This window comes from Lithobates pipiens, unplaced genomic scaffold (assembly GCF_037356315.1).
Source record: "Lithobates pipiens isolate NorthernLeopardFrog02 unplaced genomic scaffold, aLitPip1_a1.2 Scaffold_16, whole genome shotgun sequence".
NCBI classification, from domain to species: domain Eukaryota; kingdom Metazoa; phylum Chordata; class Amphibia; order Anura; family Ranidae; genus Lithobates; species Lithobates pipiens.
In genome coordinates this window covers 13,670,158-13,691,327 of record NW_027507748.1, presented here as the reverse complement: position 1 = coordinate 13,691,327, position 21,170 = coordinate 13,670,158, and the positions used below count along the sequence as shown (strand labels likewise).

Below are 21,170 nucleotides of genomic sequence, written 5' to 3'. Positions count from 1 at the left end.
GTTGCTCAGGTGTGTTCCATTTTGCTAAGGGAAGTATTTTGAAGCATGCTCATGGGATTGAGACTGCTCGTTTTGATTGGTCGTTTAGCCTATAGGGTTGTCTAAATGCTTATATATATATATATATATATATATATATATATATATATACACACATACACATACATATATACATATATACATACACACATATACGCATACACACACACACACACACCCATGAACACGCTTCTGTTCTTTAGCTATGAATAAGCGCCATGATGGAGCGTGAAACGCGTTAGCTATTTGCCCTGTTTTCCCTATTTTTATGAGGTGAATGTACTTAGATTTTAATCGTTTGCCAATAAAGATGCCTTTTTTGATGTGTGGCCACCCAGGAATAATTTTTTTCCTCAACGTCATGACATCACTTCCTGTCTAGGGCAGAAGTAAACAGTTTTTATTTATTTTTTATTTTTTTCCCCAATCGAATGCTTTTAAAAAGTAGAGGAGAGATTTTGTGTCTTATTGACATTTTATCATAAATAGGACCTGTCATCGCTAATTTCTATTACAAGGGATGTTTACATTGCTTGTAATAGGAATAAAAGTGATAAAAAAAAAATTTAAAAAAATGGGACAGTGTAAATAATAAAAAATAAAATTAACACCCCACCCGTGCTCACGCGCAAAAGTGAACGCATAGGTAAGTCACGCACACATATGTAAACTGTGATCGCACCGCGCATGTGAGGTATCGCCACAAACGTCAGAGCGAGAGCAATAAGTCTAGCGCTAGACCTCCTCTGTAACTCCAAATTGGTAACCTGTAAACATTTTTAAACCGTCGCCTACAGAGAACTTTATGTATCGTAGTTTGTCACGGTTCCACGAGCAGGCGCAATTTTAAAGCGTGACATTTTAAGTATCTATTTACTCGATGTAACATCATCTTTTATATTTTACCAAAAAAGTTGGTTATATTATGTGTATTTTTGCAATAAAATTCAATAAAGTGTAATTTTTTTGAAAAAAAAAAAATGCATTTGAAAAACTGCTATGCAAATACCCTATGGCGTAAAACATGGCAAGGATCGCTATTTTATTCTGTAGGGTCTCTGATTAAAAAAAAAGTATATATATCTCTCTCTCTCTATTATATATCTCTCTCTCTCTCGATTATATATATATATATAGATATATATATATATATATAGAGAGAGAGAGAGAGAGAGAGAGAGAGAGGAGGAGAAAGAGAGAGAGAGAGATTATTTATTTATTTATTTTTAATCAGAGACCCTACAGAATAAAATAGTGATCCTTGCCATTTTTTTTACACCATACGGTATCTCAATATATCTATATATATATATATATATATATCTATATATAGATATATATATATACCGTATATACTCGAGTATAAGCCGAGATTTTCAGCCTCTTTTTTGAGGCTGAAAGTGCCCCCCTCGGCTTATACTCGAGTCATCGCCGTCTGCCTGCCCGATCAGCGTGTCGAGCAGACAGACGGCAGCCATTCTACTATTCAAAAGCCGCGCCTCCCTGTCTGTGATAGGCGGAACACTCAATTTCCCAGCAGTCAGTGGTCCGCCTATCACGGACATCCGCTCATCCTCATACTACGGACGAGGATGAGAGGATGTCCGTGATAGGCGGAACACAGACTGCTGGGAAATTGAGTGTTCCGCCTATCACAGACGGAGGCGCGGCTTTTGAACAGTGGAATGGCCGCCGAGGTGCCGACGCTGTCTGTCAGACGAGAAGAGCGGCGATCCTGGCATGGCAGAAGCACACAGGCTCGGGACGCAGGTTCGGGACGCAGGTTCGGGACACAGGTAGGCTGGACACACAAGGCTGCACACACAGGGATGGACGGACACACAGGGATGGACGGACACACAGGGATGGACGGACACACAGGGATGGACAGGCATGCCTCACCCTCGGCTTATACACGAGTCAATAAGTTTCCCAGTTTTTTTGTGGTAAATTGGGGGCCTCGGCTTATATTCGGGTCGGCCTATACTCGAGTATATACGGGTATATATATATATATATATATATATATATATATATATATATATATATATATACACACTAAGCAGGTTCTAGCAAAAAATACAGATTTTTACTTGTAAACAAAAGGTGAAATAAAAGGCCTGGTCTTCAAGTGGTATTAAATAGTGGAAGGATAGATGAGAAGACGGATTACATCGCTATCGGGCTGTGATTTCTTTTACCTTTGATGTGCTCTTTCTGGATCTTCTTAAGTCTCTCTTCTTTCTCGGTTTGTAGTTTGCTCCACTTTCTATCCAGCCGCTTTGTGTCCACCTCATGCCGACTCTCTTTACGTCGTTGGAGAAGCTTCTTCAGTGCCTCCAGACGAGCCTCCTGCAGCCTGAAATTTATCAAGAACAAAATGCAAAGATTTATTGATAGGGTCACTTTATCCAAGAACTCAGCACAGGGATGGTGGGAACCCCTCATAAAGGGCACAGCAGGTGTACAGACCCAGGAACTCAGCACAGGGATGGTGGGAACCCCTCATAATGGGCACAGCAGGTGTACAGACCCGGGAACTCAGCACAGGGATGGTGGGAACCCCTCATAAAGGGCACAGCAGGTGTACAGACCCGGGAACTCAGCACAGGGATGGTGGGAACCCCTCATAATGGGCACAGCAGGTGTACAGACCCGGGAACTCAGCACAGGGATGGTGGAACCCCTCATAATGGGCACAGCAGGTGTACAGACCCGGGAACTCAGCACAGGGATGGTGGGAACCCCTCATAATGGGCACAGCAGGTGTACAGACCCGGGAACTCAGCACAGGGATGGTGGAACCCCTCATATTGGGCACAGCAGGTGTACAGACCAGGAGCTCCATGGTGGTAACCCCACAGGGATCCCACCAATAAGGTTTCTAAGAGGTAGAAGAGACTGACAGGTGGTTTAACATTCCGTTATCCACCAACTAATGAAACCATTTCAGTGGAGTGATTCTTTAATAAGGCAGAGCAGTAAAAATGTGAAATCTGCAGCAATCCATAGTAATCAGATTTTCAGTTTGAGGATGAAATGTTTCTCTTAATAATATATTCATCCAGCCAACCTCCTAAATAAAACCAGCTGTGTGGACCTCATACAGAATACAATCATCACTTACTTCTCTATTTCCTGCTCCCGGAAGGCCCACTCCTTCCTCTCCTGCTCATCCATCATCTTCCTCCTCTTCTCCAGCTGGGTCACATCGCTCAGAGGTGGCAGTGTGGCCTCCCAGGCTCTCTTCTCTCTCGCCCGCTCTATCATCTCCACTTCTGCCAGCCTAGCAGGGAGACCACGGCCTGGAAACCCAAAATGAGCCAACATTCAGACCAAGTAAGAGAGATAAAGACATATCTAGGGAACAGGGACAGAGCACAGAAGTGATAGGACAGAGAGGACAGAGCAGAGGACGGGAGCGAGAGACCAGAGCAGAGGACGGGAGCGAGAGGCCGGAGCAGAGGACGGGAGCGAGAGGCCGGAGCAGAGGACGGGAGCGAGAGGCCAGAGCAGAGGACGGGAGCGAGAGGACGGAGCAGAGGACGGGAGCGAGAGGACGGAGCAGAGAACGGGAGGGAGAGGACGGAGCAGAGAACGGGAGGGAGAGGACGGGAGCGAGAGGACGGAGCAGAGGACGGGAGTGAGAAGATGGAGCAGAGGACGGGAGCGAGAGGACGGATCAGAGGACGGGAGCGAGAGGATGGAGCAGAGGACGGGAGCGAGAGGACGGAGCAGAGGACGGGAGCGAGAGGACGGAGCAGAGGACGGGAGCGAGAGGACGGAGCAGAGAATGGGAGCGAGAGGACGGAGCAGAGGACGGAGCAGAGAATGGGAGCGAGAGGACGGAGCAGAGGACGGAGGAGAGGACGGAGCAGAGGACGGGAGGGAGAGGACGGAGCAGAGGACGGAGCAGAGGACGGAGCAGAGGACGGAGCAGAGAATGGGAGCGAGAGGACGGAGCAGAGAATGGGAGCGAGAGGACGGAGCAGAGGACGGGAGGGAGAGGATGGAGCAGAGGACGGGAGGGAGAGGACGGAGCAGAGGACGGGAGGGAGAGGACGGGAGGGAGAGGACGGAGCAGAGGACGGGAGGGAGAGGACGGAGCAGAGGACGGGAGGGAGAGGACGGAGCAGAGGACGGGAGGGAGAAGACAGAATTAGTTAATAGAAGGTATAAAAAAATATATTTTGGCCAGAATTGTGTATATTAGAGGATTCCTTGTCTTATGTGCCGCACCACACTGAATAAGGTCAGGCTCACCCCAGGTAAGATTGGCCAGCATCAGTATTTCTGGAACAGACCCAGACTGCACTACAAACTCTGGACTGTAGGGGTCAGTCTGGGCTTCGCTATCGCGGTAATCCGTCTGAATTGCCACCGTGCGCACCAAGGGGGTGGGGGTCCTCTCCGGCCGCGGGCTGTGCTCCCTCCTGTTCATAGAAGAATATGAAACAAATCAGCCCAATACACATATTAGCAACATACAATTATCAGAACACCACACTGTATAGAATAAAATAGTATAGAATAGTATGCCAGCAAAGAAAATAAGTCATGTTGCTCATTTACTGCAAAGCGACGGGTTCTCCTAATAGCCCCCCCACACCCCCGGATACGTTTTCTGCCCTCCCCCGCCAATCTGTTTGTCTGTTGGAGCTTTATAAATATCTGGTACCTCCGTGCATGGGGAGAGCATGTGACCTTTCCCCCTTCCTCCATATCGCAATGCTCGGGCCTAATTGGCCAACAGACAGGCTTGAACACTGAGGCGGGAGAGGGGAAAACGTCAATAACTCTGTGTAAGCTCCAACACTCGGAGCTCACACAGGGTGTGGAGTCAGCACTCTCACAGACAAAAACGGGGCAGAGGGGGAATTCAGAGGAGGTAAGTTTCAGTGGGGGTGGGGTTGGTTGGTCTACTAATAAAAGGGACTCGGCGCTCTTGCAATTTCACGCAAATTTATTCTCGCATTCTCGTTCTGTATAATATGTAAATGGACATTTGCGTGCATTTGTGCACGAGGCGTAAATTACTGACCAAAAATGCAGATTTTGCTAATTTTCTTTTTTCTTTACTGAAGAATGCACAGCGCTTGTTTACGCACCTGTGTGCATAGGCACATTCCAATTCATTCCAATTCATGGGATGTATTTTAGCTCAGTAAAAAAACAAAATACTGTTATTTCAAGCCTCGGTGTGCAAGAGGCCTTATAATAATAATAATATTGGAGATATCTCATTGTCTGTGTAGGAAGCCCCACATGCTGTACGCACAGGTATGAAAGACCAGCTCTGGTGCCAAGTCTCCACCCACCACTTATGCTTGGCCAATCACAAAATGAAGTCTGTGATGACACTGCAGCCATGAATTTTGTTACTCTCCGGGCTTGGGGTTAGAGGGTTCGGGTCAGAAGATTAGGGGTAGAGTTAGAGGATTAGGGATAGTAGGTTAGCGTTAGCATTAAAGGGTTAGAGTTAGAGTTGGAAGATTAGGGTTAGTAGGTTAGACGTAGAGGATTAGGGTTGGAGCATTAGGGCCAGAGGGATAGGGGTAGAGTTAGAGGATTATGGTTAGTAGGTTAGAGTTAGAGGTAATAGATTAGGGTTAGAGGGTTATGATTAGAGGATTAGGGTTAGAGTTAGAGGATTAGGGTTAGTAGGTTAGAGTTATTAGGTTAGAGTTAGAGGTAGAGGATTATGGTTAGTAGGTTAGAGTTAGCGTATTATGATTAGTAGGTTAGAGGATCATGATTAGTAGGTTAGAGTTAGAGGTAATAGATTAGGGTTAAAATTAGAGGATTAGGGTTAGTAGGTTAGAGTTAGAGGTAGAGGATTAGAGTTAGTAGGTTAGAGTTAGAGGTAATAGATTAGGATTAGAGGGTTAAGATTAGAGGATTAGGGTTATTAGGTTAGAGGTAAAGGATTAGGAGTAGAGGATTATGGTTAGTAGGTTACAGTTAGAGGTAATAAATTAGAGGATTAGGGTTAGTAGGTTAGAGTTATTAGGTTAGAGTTAGAGGTAGAGGATTATGGTTAGTAGGTTAGAGTTAGCGTATTATGGTTAGTATGTTAGAGGATCATGATTAGTAGGTTAGAGTTAGAGGTAATAGGGTTAAAATTAGAGGATTAGGGTTAGTAGGTTAGAGTTAGAGGTAGAAGATTAGGGTTAGTAGGTTAGAGGATTAGGGTTAGAGGTAGAGGATTAGGGTTAGTAGGTTAGAGTTAGAGGTAGAAGATTAGGGTTAGTAGGTTAGAGGATTAGGGTTAGAGGTAGAGGATTAGGGTTAGTAGGTTAGAGTTAGAGGATCATGATTAGTAGGTTAGAGTTAGAGGTAATAGATTAGGGTTAGAGGGTTAAAATTAGAGGATTAGGGTTATTAGGTTAGAGGGATAGGATTAGGGTTAGAGGATTATGGTTAGTAGGTTACAGTTAGAGGTAATAGATTAGAGGATTAAGATTAGAGGATTAGGGTTAGTAGGTTAGAGTTATTAGGTTAGAGTTAGAGGATCATGATTAGTAGGTTAGAGTTAGAGGATCATGGCTAGTAGGTTAGAGTTAGAGGTAATAGATTAGGGTTAGAGGGGTAAAATTAGAGGATTAGGGTTATTAGGTTAGAGTTTGAGGTAGAGGATTAGGGTTAGAGGTAAAGGATTAGGGTTAGTAGGTTAAAGTTAGAGGCTTAGGAGTATAAGGTTAGAGTTAAGGTAGAGGATTAGGGTTAGAAAGTTTTGCCTATAGTTCTACTTTAAAGGAGTTATAAAGGCAGAAGGTGAATTCTGTGCATTAAGATGAAAGACCTTCTGTGTGTAGCAGCCATCCCAGCACCCCCCAATTTCTTACCTGAGCCCCATCTCTCTCCAGCGATGCCCACCAGTGTGTTAGCCATCCGGGACTCTCCTCCTGATTGGCTGAGACACAGCAGCAGCACCATTGGCTCCCGCAGCGGTCAAAGTCGGTTAGCCAATCAGGGAGGAGGGGGGGTTGCAGGGCAGGGTCGGGGCTCTTTTTTTTTTTTGAATGGACACAGGGAGCTGTGACACGGCTTGAGTGCCCCCATAGCAAGCTGATGACTGTGGGGGTACTCGACAAGAGAGAGGGGCAAGGAACAGCAAAGAGGGAGCAGAGAAGAGGAGGATCCGGGCTGCTCTGTACAAAACCAACTGCACAGAGGAGGTAAGTATAACATGTTTTTTTTTTTTTTTTTTTTTTTTTTTTTTTAAAAACTAGACTTTACAATTACTTTAAGTTCTACATGTCAGAGGTTACAGCTACTGAACCCTGTAGAGGTAATACAGTGATAGTGCCTGGAGCCGCATCTTCATCCTCACATGTTGGAGTGTACTCACCGGGACACATCGAGGAGAACATTACTTGGGGCTTGCTGGGAGAACGGGATCAGAGGCCTGAATCGAAATACAAACCCACGTCAGACTCAGGAAAAAAACAGAGGAAGACATTAACCTAAAACTGAATCAGGGGACCCGCTGCAGGCATTGGTCTACATTCACCCTTTATACAGATGGGTATCTGGCTATAGTATGTCCCCAGTCTCTAGCAATGTCCTCTAGTATGTCCCCAGTCTCTAGCAATGTCCTCTAGTATGTCCATAGTCTAACAATGTCCTCTAGTATGTCCCCAGTCTCTAACAATGTCCTCTAGTATGTCCCCAGTCTCTAGCAATGTCCTCTGGTTTTTTTCCCAGTCTCTAGCAATGTCCTCTAGTATGTCTCCAGTCTCTAGCAATGTCCTCCAGTTTTTTTCCCAGTCTCTAGCAATGTCCTCTAGTATGTCCCCAGTCTCTAATAATGTCCTCTAGTATGTCTCCAGTCTCTAACAATGTCCTCTAGTATGTCTCCAGTCTCTAGCAATGTCCTCTAGTATGTCCCCAGTCTCTAGCATTGTCCTCTAGTATGTCCCCAGTCTCTAGCATTGTCCTCTAGTATGTCCCCAGTCTCTAGCAATGTCCTCTAGTATGTCCCCAGTCTCTAACAATGTCCTCTGGTTTTTTTCCCAGTCTCTAGCAATGTCCTCTAGTATGTCCCCAGTCTCTAGCAATGTCCTCTGGTTTTTTTTCCCAGTCTCTAGCAATGTCCTCTAGTATGTCCCTAGTCTCTAACAATGTCCTCTAGTATGTCTCCAGTCTCCAGCAATGTCTTCTAGTATGTCCCAGGTCCCCAACAATCTCCTGCATCCCGTCCCAGGTCCCCTACAATCTCCTGCATCACGTCCCAGGTCCCCAACAATCTCCTGCATCCCGTCCCAGGTCCCCAACAATCTCCCGCATCACGTCCCAGGTCCCCTACAATCTCCTGCATCACGTCCCAGGTCCCCTACAATCTCCTGCATCATGTCCCAGGTCCCCAACAATCTCCTGCATCCCATCCCAGGTCCCCAACAATCTCCTGCATCACGTCCCAGGTCCCCTACAATCTCCTGCATCACGTCCCAGGTCCCCAACAATCTCCTGCATCCTGTCCCAGGTCCCCAACAATCTCCTGCACCCTGTCCCAGGTCCCCAACAATCTCCTGTATCACGCCCCAGGTCCCCAACAATCTCCTGCATCACGTCCCAGGTCCCCAACAATCTCCTGCATCCCGTCCCAGGTCCCCAAAAATCTCCTGCACCCTGTCCCAGGTCCCCAACAATCTCCTGTATCACGTCCCAGGTCCCCAACAATCTCCTGCACCCTGTCCCAGGTCCCCAACAATCTCCTGTATCACGCCCCAGGTCCCCAACAATCTCCTGCATCATGTCCCAGGTCCCCAACAATCTCCTGCATCCCGTCCCAGGTCCCCAAAAATCTCCTGCACCCTGTCCCAGGTCCCCAACAATCTCCTGTATCACGTCCCAGGTCCCCAACAATCTCCTGCATCACGTCCCAGGTCCCCAACAATCTCCTGTATCCCATGCTAGGTCTCTAACAATCTCCTGCATCACGTCCCAGGTCTCTAACAATCTCCTGCATCATACCCCCAGTCTCTGACAGTCTTCTGTAGCATGTCCCTAGTCTCTCACAATCGTCTGTAGTTAATCTGCAGTCTCTGATCGTCTCCTGCAGTTTGTCTCCAGGGACAGTTGTGCAGGGAAATGGGGCAGGAGGTCACAACACAGCAATCTATACTCTAGATAACACAGATGATCAGACTCCGCGAATAACCTCACCTCTCAAAATATTTGCATCGGTTGCTTCCAGACACTTCTTGGTTCTCCGCATGTTGCCAGGGAGTAGTGAACATAGGCTGAGATCTGGAATACAGGGCGGCAGTGTCATGGTCATGGTGACGACATCTGAACCCATACAGATGAGCTCAGTATTAGAAGTGTATCCTGCAGAAACCTCAATAATTTCCTGGCACAGCTGCCAGCTCTATGGACCATCTGTATTATTGGGGGGGCACAGCTGGGCTTATCTCAGGTCTGAGATGTCACTGGGGAGGTTTAGAGCTGCCGCACTGCCCTCTGCTGGTCACTCAGATGTATTACTTACCCTGCCAGCTGCTTGAGAGCCAGCATCCTTTTCTCTCCTCTTCCTCGCCACTGGCGGTCGATAAACGACGGGACGGGATCTCTAAGTTGCAGACGCAGAGTGTGGCGGGGGTGGTGGACCAGTTCGCTGAACATTGTGGGGTATTCTGGGACTCTTTGCTGGAAAGAAAAAGAAAAAACAGTGAGTGAGGATTTGTGATCGAAACATTTCATCTGAAATTAAAGCGGGACTCCGCGTTTTTTTTTTTTTTTTTAAGTCAGCAGCTACAAATACTGCAGCTGCTGACTTTTAAAATAGTGACACTTACCTGTCCAGCGCGCCCGCGATGTCGGCAACCGAAGCCGATCTCTAGATCGACACTCGAGTGCTGCCGCCGCCATCTTGGGTATGGGAATCAGGAAATGGAGCCTTTCGGCTTCATTTCCCAGTTCCCTACTGCGCATGCGCGAGCCGCTGCCTCTGGGATCTGTGTGTTTCCCAGCAGGCAGCGGGGCACTTGCGGAAGGGGGCGGGCACTTGCGGAAAGGGGCGTAATGTACGCCCCTTTCCGCAGAGAGCTAGCCCGGAAGTGGGTGCAGTTACCTGGATTATCCAGGTAACTGCACCCCCCTCCCCCCTGAAAGGTGCCAATCGTGGCGCCGGAGGGGGGGAGGAATCCGATGAGCGGAAGGTCCATTTTAGGGTGGACCTCCGCTTTAAAGGAGACCTCCACATAGTATGTGATATCTGACCCTTCTATAGGTGCCAGTACATAGGACTGCCTGGTGCTGGGTCAGCCTGGACTGCCATGTGCAAAGATGGCACCCTAGTGACCTATGGAAAGAGGTTTTATATACAGTGCAGCCGGAAAGTATTCACAGCGCTTCACTTTTTCCACATTTTGTCATGTTGCAGCCTTATTCCAAAATGGATTAAATTCATTATTCTCCTCAAAATCCTACAAACAATACCTCATAATGACAACGTGAAAGAAATTTGTTTGAAAATTTTTGTAAATGTTGCGCCGGCTCCTGAAAAGCACGCGCTATATGTTTTGAAAGTTAATGTTACACCTGAACTACAGTTTGGTTTGGGTATAATTGTTCCAAATTTGGACCTCAACATCAGTCTGACTGGACTACAGGGCAGTGATGGTGAACCTTGGCACTCCAGATGTTTTGGAACTGCATTTCCCATGATGCTCATGCACTCTGCAGTGTAGTTGAGCATCATGGGAAATGTAGTTCCAAAACATCTGGAGTGCCAAGGTTCGCCATCACTGCTATAGGGTATTCAGCCTGGCCACCGGGGGTCACTGCCTCTTCTGGCAGGCATGGAACCACAGTCTGGTTGGGTGTTTTAAGGTTACTTTCTCTCAGAGCCCACCCAGAGGGAGGTGTCACTCTTGCTGTGCTTTCTGGGAGAGGGTACTTAAGATTCGGATTTCATGTAGTTCGGGGTTCCGGTCCAGAAGTATGTTTTGACTCCATGGTCCTGGTCCTCCTGACCAGCCCCCAGGAAGGCTATGGCCTGGGGTTCTGATCCACCCAACTTTATGTCTCGGGGCTGGCTAGCCCGAGGCAAGGAAACTAAAGAAAGGATTCCGAGGTGGTCCGGTGCCGTCTCCGGTTGTTGAGAGGACCAGTAACTTCAAAGCTATCCAGGGGAGGACTCTTCAGAAGAAGGCTGCGCACGGGTTGGCTTCTTAGCAAGAGCCTGGTAGGGCTGAAGTACCAAAGTAAATCCAATCTCGTGGGTGTCGCCAAACTGGCTGAAAGATCCAGGAACCACACGGGTGTTCTACAACTTCTGTGGCAGAGACTTGTTCCTACAACAACGTCTGTGGCAGAGACTTGTTCCTAAGTTAAGCACCTTGTTGGCTGCTAGGCCTTGTGAGAGAGGGACTGTCCAACTTGAGTGAACATCCAGCTGTGAATGGCTATTCTCTGGATTTAGTCAAAGTAAGCAAGTCCTTCATTATTGACTTGGACACTAAGAGTACCTGAACTTCCCTCTTAACCCTCTGATCCTATTTTAAGAGACTGTTTGTTAACTACGTTTTTGCAAGTAAAAATCCCTTAATGTGGATCTGTCGTCAGTCTCTAAAGTTACTGGGCCATCTACCATGGGACATCCCTAGACATAAATCGGGGAGAAGTATCACAGTCTTTGCCATGACACTTAAAATTGAGCTCAGGTGCCTCCTGTTTCCACTGATCACCCTTGAGATGTCTCTACAACTTGATTGGAGTCCACCTGTGGTAAATTCAGTTGATTGGACAAGATGTGGAAAGGCGCACACCTTTCTATAGAAGGTCCTACAGTTAGCAGTGCATGTCAGAGCACAAACCAAGCCATGAAGACCAAGGAATTGTCTGTAGACCTCCGAGACAGGATTGTATGGAGGCACAGGTCTGGGGAAGGGCGCAGGAAAATATCTGCAGCATTGAAGGTCCCAAGGAGCACAGTGGCCTCCATCATCCATAAATAGAAGATGTTTGGAACCACCAGGACACTTCTTAGAGTGGGCCGCCAGGCCAATCCCTAAAGTGGGCATGATGGGTGACCACACATAATAGAGGTGGCGTTTGGGCAGGGCAACCCTGAAAGTGGCTGTGATGTATAGTCTCCACATAAATTAGAAGAGAGGTCTGGGAGAGACAATCCCTAAAGTAGGTGTGGTAGGTGGTCCCCACATATTTTAAAGGTGGGGTCTGGATGGGACAACCCCCAAAGTAGGAATGGTTAGTGGTCTTTACAGATTTAGAGTTAGGGTCTCGGCAGGAAAACCCATAAAATGAGCATGATGAGTGAGTGGTCCCCACATATTAGAGGTCAGGTCTGGGCTGGGCAACTCCTGAAGTGGGTGTGATGGGTGGACCTCACATATTTACAGGTGGAGTCTTGGACAAGACAACCCCTAAAGTGGGCGTGATAGGTAAGTACACGTATTAGAGGTTTGGGCAGGACAACCCCTAGAGTGGGTGCGATGGGTGGTCCCCTTGTGTCTAGAAGAGTGGTCTGGGAAGAAAAATCTCTAAATTGGCATGATGGGTGATCCCCACATATTTTACGTTGGGGTCTGGACGGGACAAGCCCCAGAGTGGGAATGCAGGTTGGTCTTTACAGATTTAGAGTTAGGTGTCTTGGCAGGCAAATAGTAAAATGGATGTGATGGGTGGTCTCCACATATTAGAGGTAGGGTCTTCGTGGGGTAACCCCTGAAGTAGGCATGGTGGTTGGTCCTGACATATTTAGAGGTGGGGTTTGGGCAGGACAACCCCTAAATTTGGTGTGATGTATAGTTTCCACATATTTAGAAGATAGGTCTGGGAGGGTTAGTTCCTAAAGTGGGCATGATCCCCACATATTTTAAGGTGGGGTCTGGACGGGACAACCCCCAAAGTGGGAATTCTGGGTGGTCTTTAAAGATTTAAAGTTAGGATCCTGGCAGGACCACAAGTAAAATGGGTGTGATGGGTGATCCCCACATATTAGAGGTGGGGTCTTGGTGGGGTAACCCCTGAAGTGGGCGTAATGGGTGACCCCACATATTTGAGATGGGGTTTGGGCAGGACAACCACTAAAACAGGAGGGATGATAAGTCTCCACATATTTAGAAGAGGTGTCTGGGAGGGACAATCTCTAAAGTGGGCATGATGGGTGATCCCCACATATTTTGGGGAGGGGGGGGGGGGGAGTCTGGGCGTGACAGTATCGGGGGCATACAAATTGTGGTGGACAAACTCATATTAGATGTAGTTTTGTGAAATTGTTCTTAAAAATATACTTTTCATTGTTGTAGAGCTTGACTGTACTTATCTTCTTGATGAAGAGGGCAACGACCCCTGAAACGCGTCGAAGTCACAGCAAGCAACTCATCACCCAAGTTTGGTGGGGATGTTGAATGAACTATTTGATGATATAACAACCCATGTACCTGTATGACAATATACACTGATGCTTGTCTTTTTAAATATCCTAACAAAAGTTTTTCAACATAGATATGTATAATAAAATGTTGATCTTTTTTTATATATCTTTTTTGGTACCTTCAAAGTCCTTCATTGTTTATTTAGGGTATTTGTTTGCATATAATTTTTTCTCAGGATGTGGTACCAGACACTAGATGTCTAATATGTAGAGGGTCTTCATTCAGGATTCCTTCATCCCATTGCCAATGCTGCTTTATATTAGAGGTGGGGTTTGGGCAGGACAACCCCTAAAGTGGGTGTGATGGGTGACCTCACATATTAGAGGGGGGGTTTGGGCAGGAAAACCCCTAAAGTGGATGTAATGGGCGGTCCCCTCTTTTTAGAGGTGGGATTTGGGTGAGACCAACCTATAAAGTGGGGCACCGTATTGGCACACCCACTCAGAAGGTGGGCAGATGAAATGAGGACCATGGGTGGGGTTAACCTAGTGAACCCAGAAAAATCTGACCCCCACCAAAGAGACTGCTGCCTTGGGACCTCCCATACCTGGACCCTCCAAACCTGGCCACCTTGGTACATGGAGATCCCAACATCCTGACCTTCATCTCACCTGATGACCCCAAAAATATCTGGAGCTCAACAAAGTGACTCTGACCTCCACTGGAAACCCCTCATATCTGATCCCTCCTAACCTGATTCCTCAACCTGCCTCTCCCCCATATCTGGGGACCCCAACATCCTGACCTTCACCTCACCTGGGGACCACCAAACATCTGAAACCCAACAAAGTGACCCGACCCCCACTGGAGACCCCTCATATTTGATCCCTCAAGACCTGACCCCCCCCATACCTGATTCCCCCACACCTGACCCTCCCCCGTATCTGAGGAACCCAACATCCTGACCTTCACCTCACCTGGGGACCGCCAAACATCTGAACCCCAACAAAGTGACCTCGACCTCCACTGGAGACCCCTCATATATGATCCCTCACAACCTGACCCCCCCCCATACCTGATCCCTCCTAACCAGACCCCCCCCATACCTGATCCTTCCCAACCAGACCCCCCCCATACCTGATCCTTCCCAACCCAACTCCCCTGTAACTAGGGACCCCAACATCCTGACCTTCACCTCAACTGGAGACCCCCAAACATCCGAACCTCAACAAAGTGTGCAGATGAAATGAGGACCGTGGGTGGGGTTAACTGTATCATGGGGACCGCCAAACATCTGAACCCCAACAAAGTGACCCCGACCTCCACTGGAGACCCCTCATATATGATCCCTCCCAACCTGACCCCCCCCATACCTGATCCCTCCTAACCTGACCCCCACATACCTGATCCCTCCTAACCTGACCCCCCCCATACCTGACCCTTCCCAACCAGCCCCCCCCATACCTGACCCCTCCCAACCCAACCCCCCTGTAACTAGGGACCCCAACATCCTGACCTTCACCTCAACTGGGGACCCCCAAACATCCGAACCTCAACAAAGTGTGCACATAAAATGAGGACCGTGGGTGGGGTTTACTGCATCATGGGGTCCAGGATCATAATGTTGGTAAGTATGCAATAGATAATCATTGAATAGGTGACACATGTGGACAATATTTTTCGATATCATGAGATCTGGATTCAGCAAAGCGGTAACCCCAGCAGATGAGCACCCAAAGTTGATGGAGATCCCGGGATTACTCACCACTCTGTCATAGGACATGTGCGCCCTATATGTGGTCTGTACATGGTCCTTCTCACTGGATAACGTGTACAATGGATCTACAAAAGAACGCAGAGAAAATGAAGAATAAATACAAGTGAAATGACTGCAACCAAAACCATGACCAAGCCATGCATACGGTTTGACATTTATGTCATTTAGGTGATGAATTCTACCCAACACCCTGGGTGATTCTTATGACTATTGACCCTCTAGATGGTAATGTTTGGGGGGATCCTGGATATGTGGAATGCAGAAAAGAGAACGTATGGACAAAAAAAAGACAAAAGGGGGTCAGTCCAATCAAAAGTGATATTTCCTCTGTAAGTGGAAGCAAGTCCCACGCTCCCTCCAACATTCTGAGGGGAAGAGCCTGGAGAGAAGAGGAGGTGACACTAAGGAGGATGAGCATAGGGCATGAGGGGGATAACTTGGATGGGGGAGGGGGATAACCTGGATTGGGGGGGGGGGGGTGGTGAAGTGAGTCTGAGCGATGAGGAGTAGAAGGGTAGAAGGGACCTCAGGGAATGTGGAGGAGAGCCTGGAAAGAAGTCAATTGGCTAAGAAGGAAAGTCAAGAGAGGAGAGGAGCCAGGGTGATGAGAAGGAGTAGCCTGAAAAGGAGAGAAGTCTGTGAGCTAGGAAGGACAGCCTAAAGAGGAGAGGAGTCTGGGGAGTGAAAAAATAAGCCTGGAGAGGAATAAAGAAAAAAGAGGAGCCCAGGAGATAAGGAGGAGGGCCTGAAAAGGAGAGGAGTCTCGAAGGATGAGAAGGTAAGCCTGGGAATAAGGAGAGCATGGAGTGGAGGCCAACAAGGAAAGCCTAGAGATAAGGAGGAGCCTGGAAAGTAGAGGGGTCTGTGGGCTAGGAAGGAGAGCCTAGAGAGGAGAGGAGTCTGGGGAGTGAGAAGAGAAGCCTGGAGAGGAGAAGGGTCCAGGGGTTGAGGAGGAAATCCAGAAGAGGAGGAGCCCAGAAGATAACGAGGAGGGGAGTCTATGGGCCAAGAAGGAGAGCCAAGAGAGAAGAGGAACCTAGAGAATGAGAGACTGGACAGGAGCACAGGAAACAAGGAGAGGAACCAGGGTGATGACAAGGGGAGTGTGGGCTAAAAAGGAGAGCCGTAAGAGGAGAAAAGAAGCCTGGAGAGCACTCTGGGGGATTAGGAGGAGGAGAGCATGAAGAGGATGACTACAGGGGATAAGGAGGATAACCTGGGGGATGAGAAGGGAGTCTGGGGGTTGAAGAGTAGAGGGGAAACTGGACGAGAGCCTGGAGAGAAGTCCATTAGTTAAAGTGTAAAGTCTAGAGAGGAAAAAAGCCAGGGTGATGAGAAGGGGAGCCTGCAAAAGAGAGGGGTTTGTGGGCTAGGAAGGAGAGGAGCCTCGGGAGTGAGAAGAGCAGCCTGGAGAGGAGAGGACTCCATGAGATTATAAGGAGAGCCTGAATAGGACAAGTATAGGGGATGAGGAAGATACCCTGGAGAGCAGAGGAGTTTGGGGGGGATGAGGAGGGAGTCTGGGGGGGTGACTAAAAGAGAGGATCACAGGAATGTGAGGTGAGCCTAGAGAGAAGTCCATTGGCTAAGGAGAAAAGTCTAGAGTGGAGAGGAGCCAGGATGATGAGAAGGGGAGCCTGGATAGAAGAGGAGTCTGTGGGCTGAGTAGGAAAGCCCAGAAAGCAGAGGAGTTTTGGGAGTGGGAAGAGAAGCCTGGAGAGGAGAGGGGGGAGGAAAGCCTATAAGAGGAGGAGTCCAGGGAATAAGGTGAGCCTGTATGAGAAGTTGAGCCTGGAGATGAGAAGAGCCTTAAGAGGAGAAGAGTCCTTGGTCCAAGAAGGACAGCCTAGAGAGAGGAGGAGCCTGGAGGATGAGAAGGGAAGCCTGGGGAGGAGTCCAGGGGATGAGGAGGAAAGTGGAGCCTGTGAGATGCAGAGGAGAACAGAGCAAGGCGTGATGAGGAGAAGAGAGGAGCCCAGGGGATGAGGAGGAGAGAGGAGCCCAGAGGATGAGGAGGAGAGAGGAGCCCAGGGGATGAGGAGGAGATAGGGGCCCAGGGGATGAGGAGGAGAGAGGAGCCCAGTGGATGAGGAGGAGAGAGGAGCCCAGTGGATGAGGAGGAGAGAAGGGGCCAAGTGGATGAGGAGGAGAGAAGGGGCCAAGTGGATGAGGAGGAGAGAAGGGGCCAAGTGGATGAGGAGGAGAGAAGGGGCCAAGTGGATGAGGAGGAGAGAAGGGGCCAAGTGGATGAGGAGGAGAGAAGGGGCCAAGTGGATGAGAAAAGAAGGGGTCCAGTGAATGAGGAGAGAGAAGCCCAGTGGATGAGGAGAGAGAAGCCCAGTAGATGAGGAGGAGAAGGGAGCCCAGTGGATGAGGAGGAGAAGGGAGCCCAGTGGATGAGGAGGAGAAGGGAGCCCAGTGGATGAGGAGGAGAAGGGAGCCCAGTGGATGAGGAGGAGAAGGGAGCCCAGTGGATGAGGAGGAGAAGGGAGCCCAGTGGATGAGGAGGAGAAGGGAGCCCAGTGGATGAGGAGGAGAAGGGAGCCCAGTGGATGAGGAGGAGAAGGGAGCCCAGTGGATGAGGAGAAGAAAGGGAGCCCAGTGGATGAGGAGAGAGAAGCCCAGTGGATGAGGAGAGAGAAGCCCAGTGGATGAGGACAGAGAAGCCCAGTGGATGAGGACAGAGAAGCCCAGTGGATGAGGACAGAGAAGCCCAGTGGATGAGGACAGAGAAGCCCAGTGGATGAGGACAGAGAAGCCCAGTGGATGAGGACAGAGAAGCCCAGTGGATGACGACAGAGAAGCCCAGTGGATGAGGAGGAGAAGGGAGCCCAGTGGATGAGGAGGAGAAGGGAGCCCAGTGGATGAGGAGGAGAAGGGAGCCCAGTGGATGAGGAGAAGAAAGGGAGCCCAGGGGGTGAGGAGAGAGAAGCCCAGTGGATGAGGACAGAGAAGCCCAGTGGATGAGGACAGAGAAGCCCAGTAGATGAGAAGGAGAAGGGAGCCCAGTGGATGAGGAGGAGAAGGGAGCCCAGTGGATGAGGAGGAGAAGGGAGCCCAGTGGATGAGGAGTGAGAAGGGAGCCCAGTGGATGAGGAGTGAGAAGGGAGCCCAGGGGGTGAGGAGGAGAAGGAAGCCCAGTGGCTCCCTTGTTGGGGTAACAATCCAAAGACATGCTGGTAGGTTAATTGGCTTCTGTCCAAAAATTGGCCCTAGTATATGAATGGGGACCTTGGATTGTGGGCTCCTTGAGGGTAGGGACCGATGTGAGTGTGTAATGTACAGGGATGGGGTCTATTGTAGACACTCACTCAGGTTGAACTGGATGGACTGGTGTCTTTATTCAACCTTACTAACTATGAAACTACTATGAAACTATGGATGAGGAGGAGAAGGGAGCCCAGTGGATGAGGAGGAGAAGGGAGCCCAGTGGATGAGGAGGAGAAGGGAGCCCAGTGGATGAGGAGTGAGAAGGGAGCCCAGTGGATGAGGAGTGAGAAGGGAGCCCAGGGGGTGAGGAGGAAAAGGGAGCCCAGTGGATGAGGAGGAGAAGGGAGCCCAGTGGATGAGGAGGAGAAGGGAGCCCAGTGGATGAGGAGGAGAAGGGAGCCCAGTGGATGAGGAGGAGAAGGGAGCCCAGTGGATGAGGAGGAGAAGGGAGCCCAGTGGATGAGGAGTGAGAAGGGAGCCCAGTGGATGAGGAGGAGAAGGGAGCCCAGTGGATGAGGAGGAGAAGGGAGCCCAGTGGATGAGGAGGAGAAGGGAGCCCAGTGGATGAGGAGTGAGAAGGGAGCCCAGGGGGTGAGGAGTGAGAAGGGAGCCCAGGGGGTGAGGAGTGAGAAGGGAGCCCAGGGGGTGAGGAGGAAAAGGGAGCCCAGTGGATGAGGAGGAGAAGGGAGCCCAGTGGATGAGGAGTGAGAAGGGAGCCCAGGGGGTGAGGAGTGAGAAGGGAGCCCAGGGGGTGAGGAGTGAGAAGGGAGCCCAGGGGGTGAGGAGGAAAAGGGAGCCCAGTGGATGAGGAGGAGAAGGGAGCCCAGTGGATGAGGAGTGAGAAGGGAGCCCAGGGGGTGAGGAGGAAAAGGGAGCCCAGGGGGTGAGGAGGAAAAGGGAGCCCAGGGGGTGAGGAGGAGAAGGGAGCCCAGTGGATGAGGAGGAGAAGGGAGCCCAGGGGGTGAGGAGGAAAAGGGAGCCCAGTGGATGAGGAGGAAAAGGGAGCCCAGTGGATGAGGAGGAGAAGGGAGCCCAGTGGATGAGGAGGAGAAGGGAGCCCAGTGGATGAGGAGGAGAAGGGAGCCCAGTGGATGAGGAGGAGAAGGGAGCCCAGTGGATGAGGAGTGAGAAGGGAGCCCAGGGGGTGAGGAGTGAGAAGGGAGCCCAGGGGGTGAGGAGGAAAAGGGAGGCCCAGTGGATGAGGAGGAGAAGGGAGCCCAGGGGGTGAGGAGTGAGAAGGGAGCCCAGGGGGTGAGGAGGAAAAGGGAGCCCAGGGGGTGAGGAGGAGAAGGGAGCCCAGTGGATGAGGAGTGAGAAGGGAGCCCAGGGGGTGAGGAGTGAGAAGGGAGCCCAGGGGGTGAGGAGGAAAAGGGAGCCCAGTGGATGAGGAGGAGAAGGGAGCCCAGGGGGTGAGGAGTGAGAAGGGAGCCCAGGGGGTGAGGAGGAAAAGGGAGCCCAGGGGGTGAGGAGGAAAAGGGAGCCCCAGGGGGTGAGGAGGAGAAGGGAGCCCAGTGGATGAGGAGGAGAAGGGAGCCCAGTGGATGAGGAGGAGAAGGGAGCCCAGTGGATGAGGAGTGAGAAGGGAGCCCAGTGGATGAGGAGTGAGAAGGGAGCCCAGTGGATGAGGAGTGAGAAGGGAGCCCAGGGGTGAGGAGGAGAAGGGAGCCCAGTGGATGAGGAGGAGAAGGGAGCCCAGTGGATGAGGAGTGAGAAGGGAGCCCAGGGGGTGAGGAGGAGAAGGGAGCCCAGGGGGTGAGGAGGAGAAGGGAGCCCAGGGGGTGAGGAGGAGAAGGGAGCCCAGTGGATGAGGAGTGAGAAGGGAGCCCAGGGGGTGAGGATGACAGCAGAGCATGGGGGGGGGGGGAAGAAGAGAGAGGAGCCTGGGAGGAATGAGGAGGAAAGGGGACCCCATATGGGCCCCAATGATTCCCCCCAATCCAAGCCACTCTATTCCTCTTCAGAACCTTCTCCTGGGCATCAGGAGCACCGAGGAGCCATCAGTCTGGGGAGTCTGGGGGAGGGGAGCCCTCATTTTGTGCTCAGTGATTGTGCTTTATTGATCCTCCGCTGTAGAGTCTGACCGCTCCGCTCGACCAGAAACAGAAGACTCTCTATGTAGGTTATACTGCAATACTAACAATGGGGTCCGGAGGAAAGGGAGGGGGCGGAGTAGTGGGCGGAGATTACATAGATAAGCAAGTATAGTGGCAGGGAGAAAAATTGTGGGTCGGGTTGATGAGGGTCAGATAAACTGGGGGACAGGCAGTGGGAGGTCACCAAATAAATTGGAGGCAGGTAGGTGGAGTACATCAGATACATGGTGATCAGGTATTTGGGGGGGGGTCCATCAGATAAATTGGGGGTCAGGATGTTGGGGGTTAAATTGGGAGGGGGTCATCAGATATGTTGGGGGTCAGGTAAAGAACGGTAGAAGTCAGGTTGGTTGGGGTCACCAGAATGGCTGTGGGGTCAAGTATGCTCAGATTTCGAATGGACCTTCGCAGTTAGGTCATGGGAGGTCAGGTTGGGAAGTATTGGTTTGAGGGAGCCAGGTATAGGGGGGTCCCCAACTGATGTAAGGGTAACATTGTTGGTGATTAGATTGGTGATGGTTTCCAGGTACAAGAGGGGTCAAATTGGAAGGGGTCCCCAGGTACAGAGTTGCAGGATGTTGGGGTTTCCAGTTCCATGGGGGTCAGGTTGGGAATGTTTAGGTTGTTGGGGTCACCGGGTGTCAGGCTGGGAGGTATCAGGTAGGAGGGGTCCCCAGGTGAGGTGTAGATCAGGTTGTTTGGGTT

At 50.0% G+C, this 21,170-nt stretch overlaps 1 protein-coding gene across 1 annotated transcript in view; it reads right to left on the bottom strand.

The window, feature by feature from the left end:
* CFAP91 (cilia and flagella associated protein 91) overlaps positions 1 to 21,170 on the bottom strand; it is a 51,534-nt gene that overhangs the window by 27,713 nt on the left and 2,651 nt on the right. The window contains exons 2-8 of the mRNA XM_077479593.1: positions 15,151 to 15,227; positions 9,533 to 9,690; positions 9,208 to 9,291; positions 7,391 to 7,447; positions 4,303 to 4,472; positions 3,167 to 3,344; positions 2,241 to 2,398 (exon numbers count right to left, since the gene is read on the bottom strand). Coding sequence (XP_077335719.1) covers positions 2,241 to 2,398; positions 3,167 to 3,344; positions 4,303 to 4,472; positions 7,391 to 7,447; positions 9,208 to 9,291; positions 9,533 to 9,690; positions 15,151 to 15,227 — 882 coding nt within the window. The remainder of the gene's footprint in view (positions 1 to 2,240; positions 2,399 to 3,166; positions 3,345 to 4,302; positions 4,473 to 7,390; positions 7,448 to 9,207; positions 9,292 to 9,532; positions 9,691 to 15,150; positions 15,228 to 21,170) is intronic.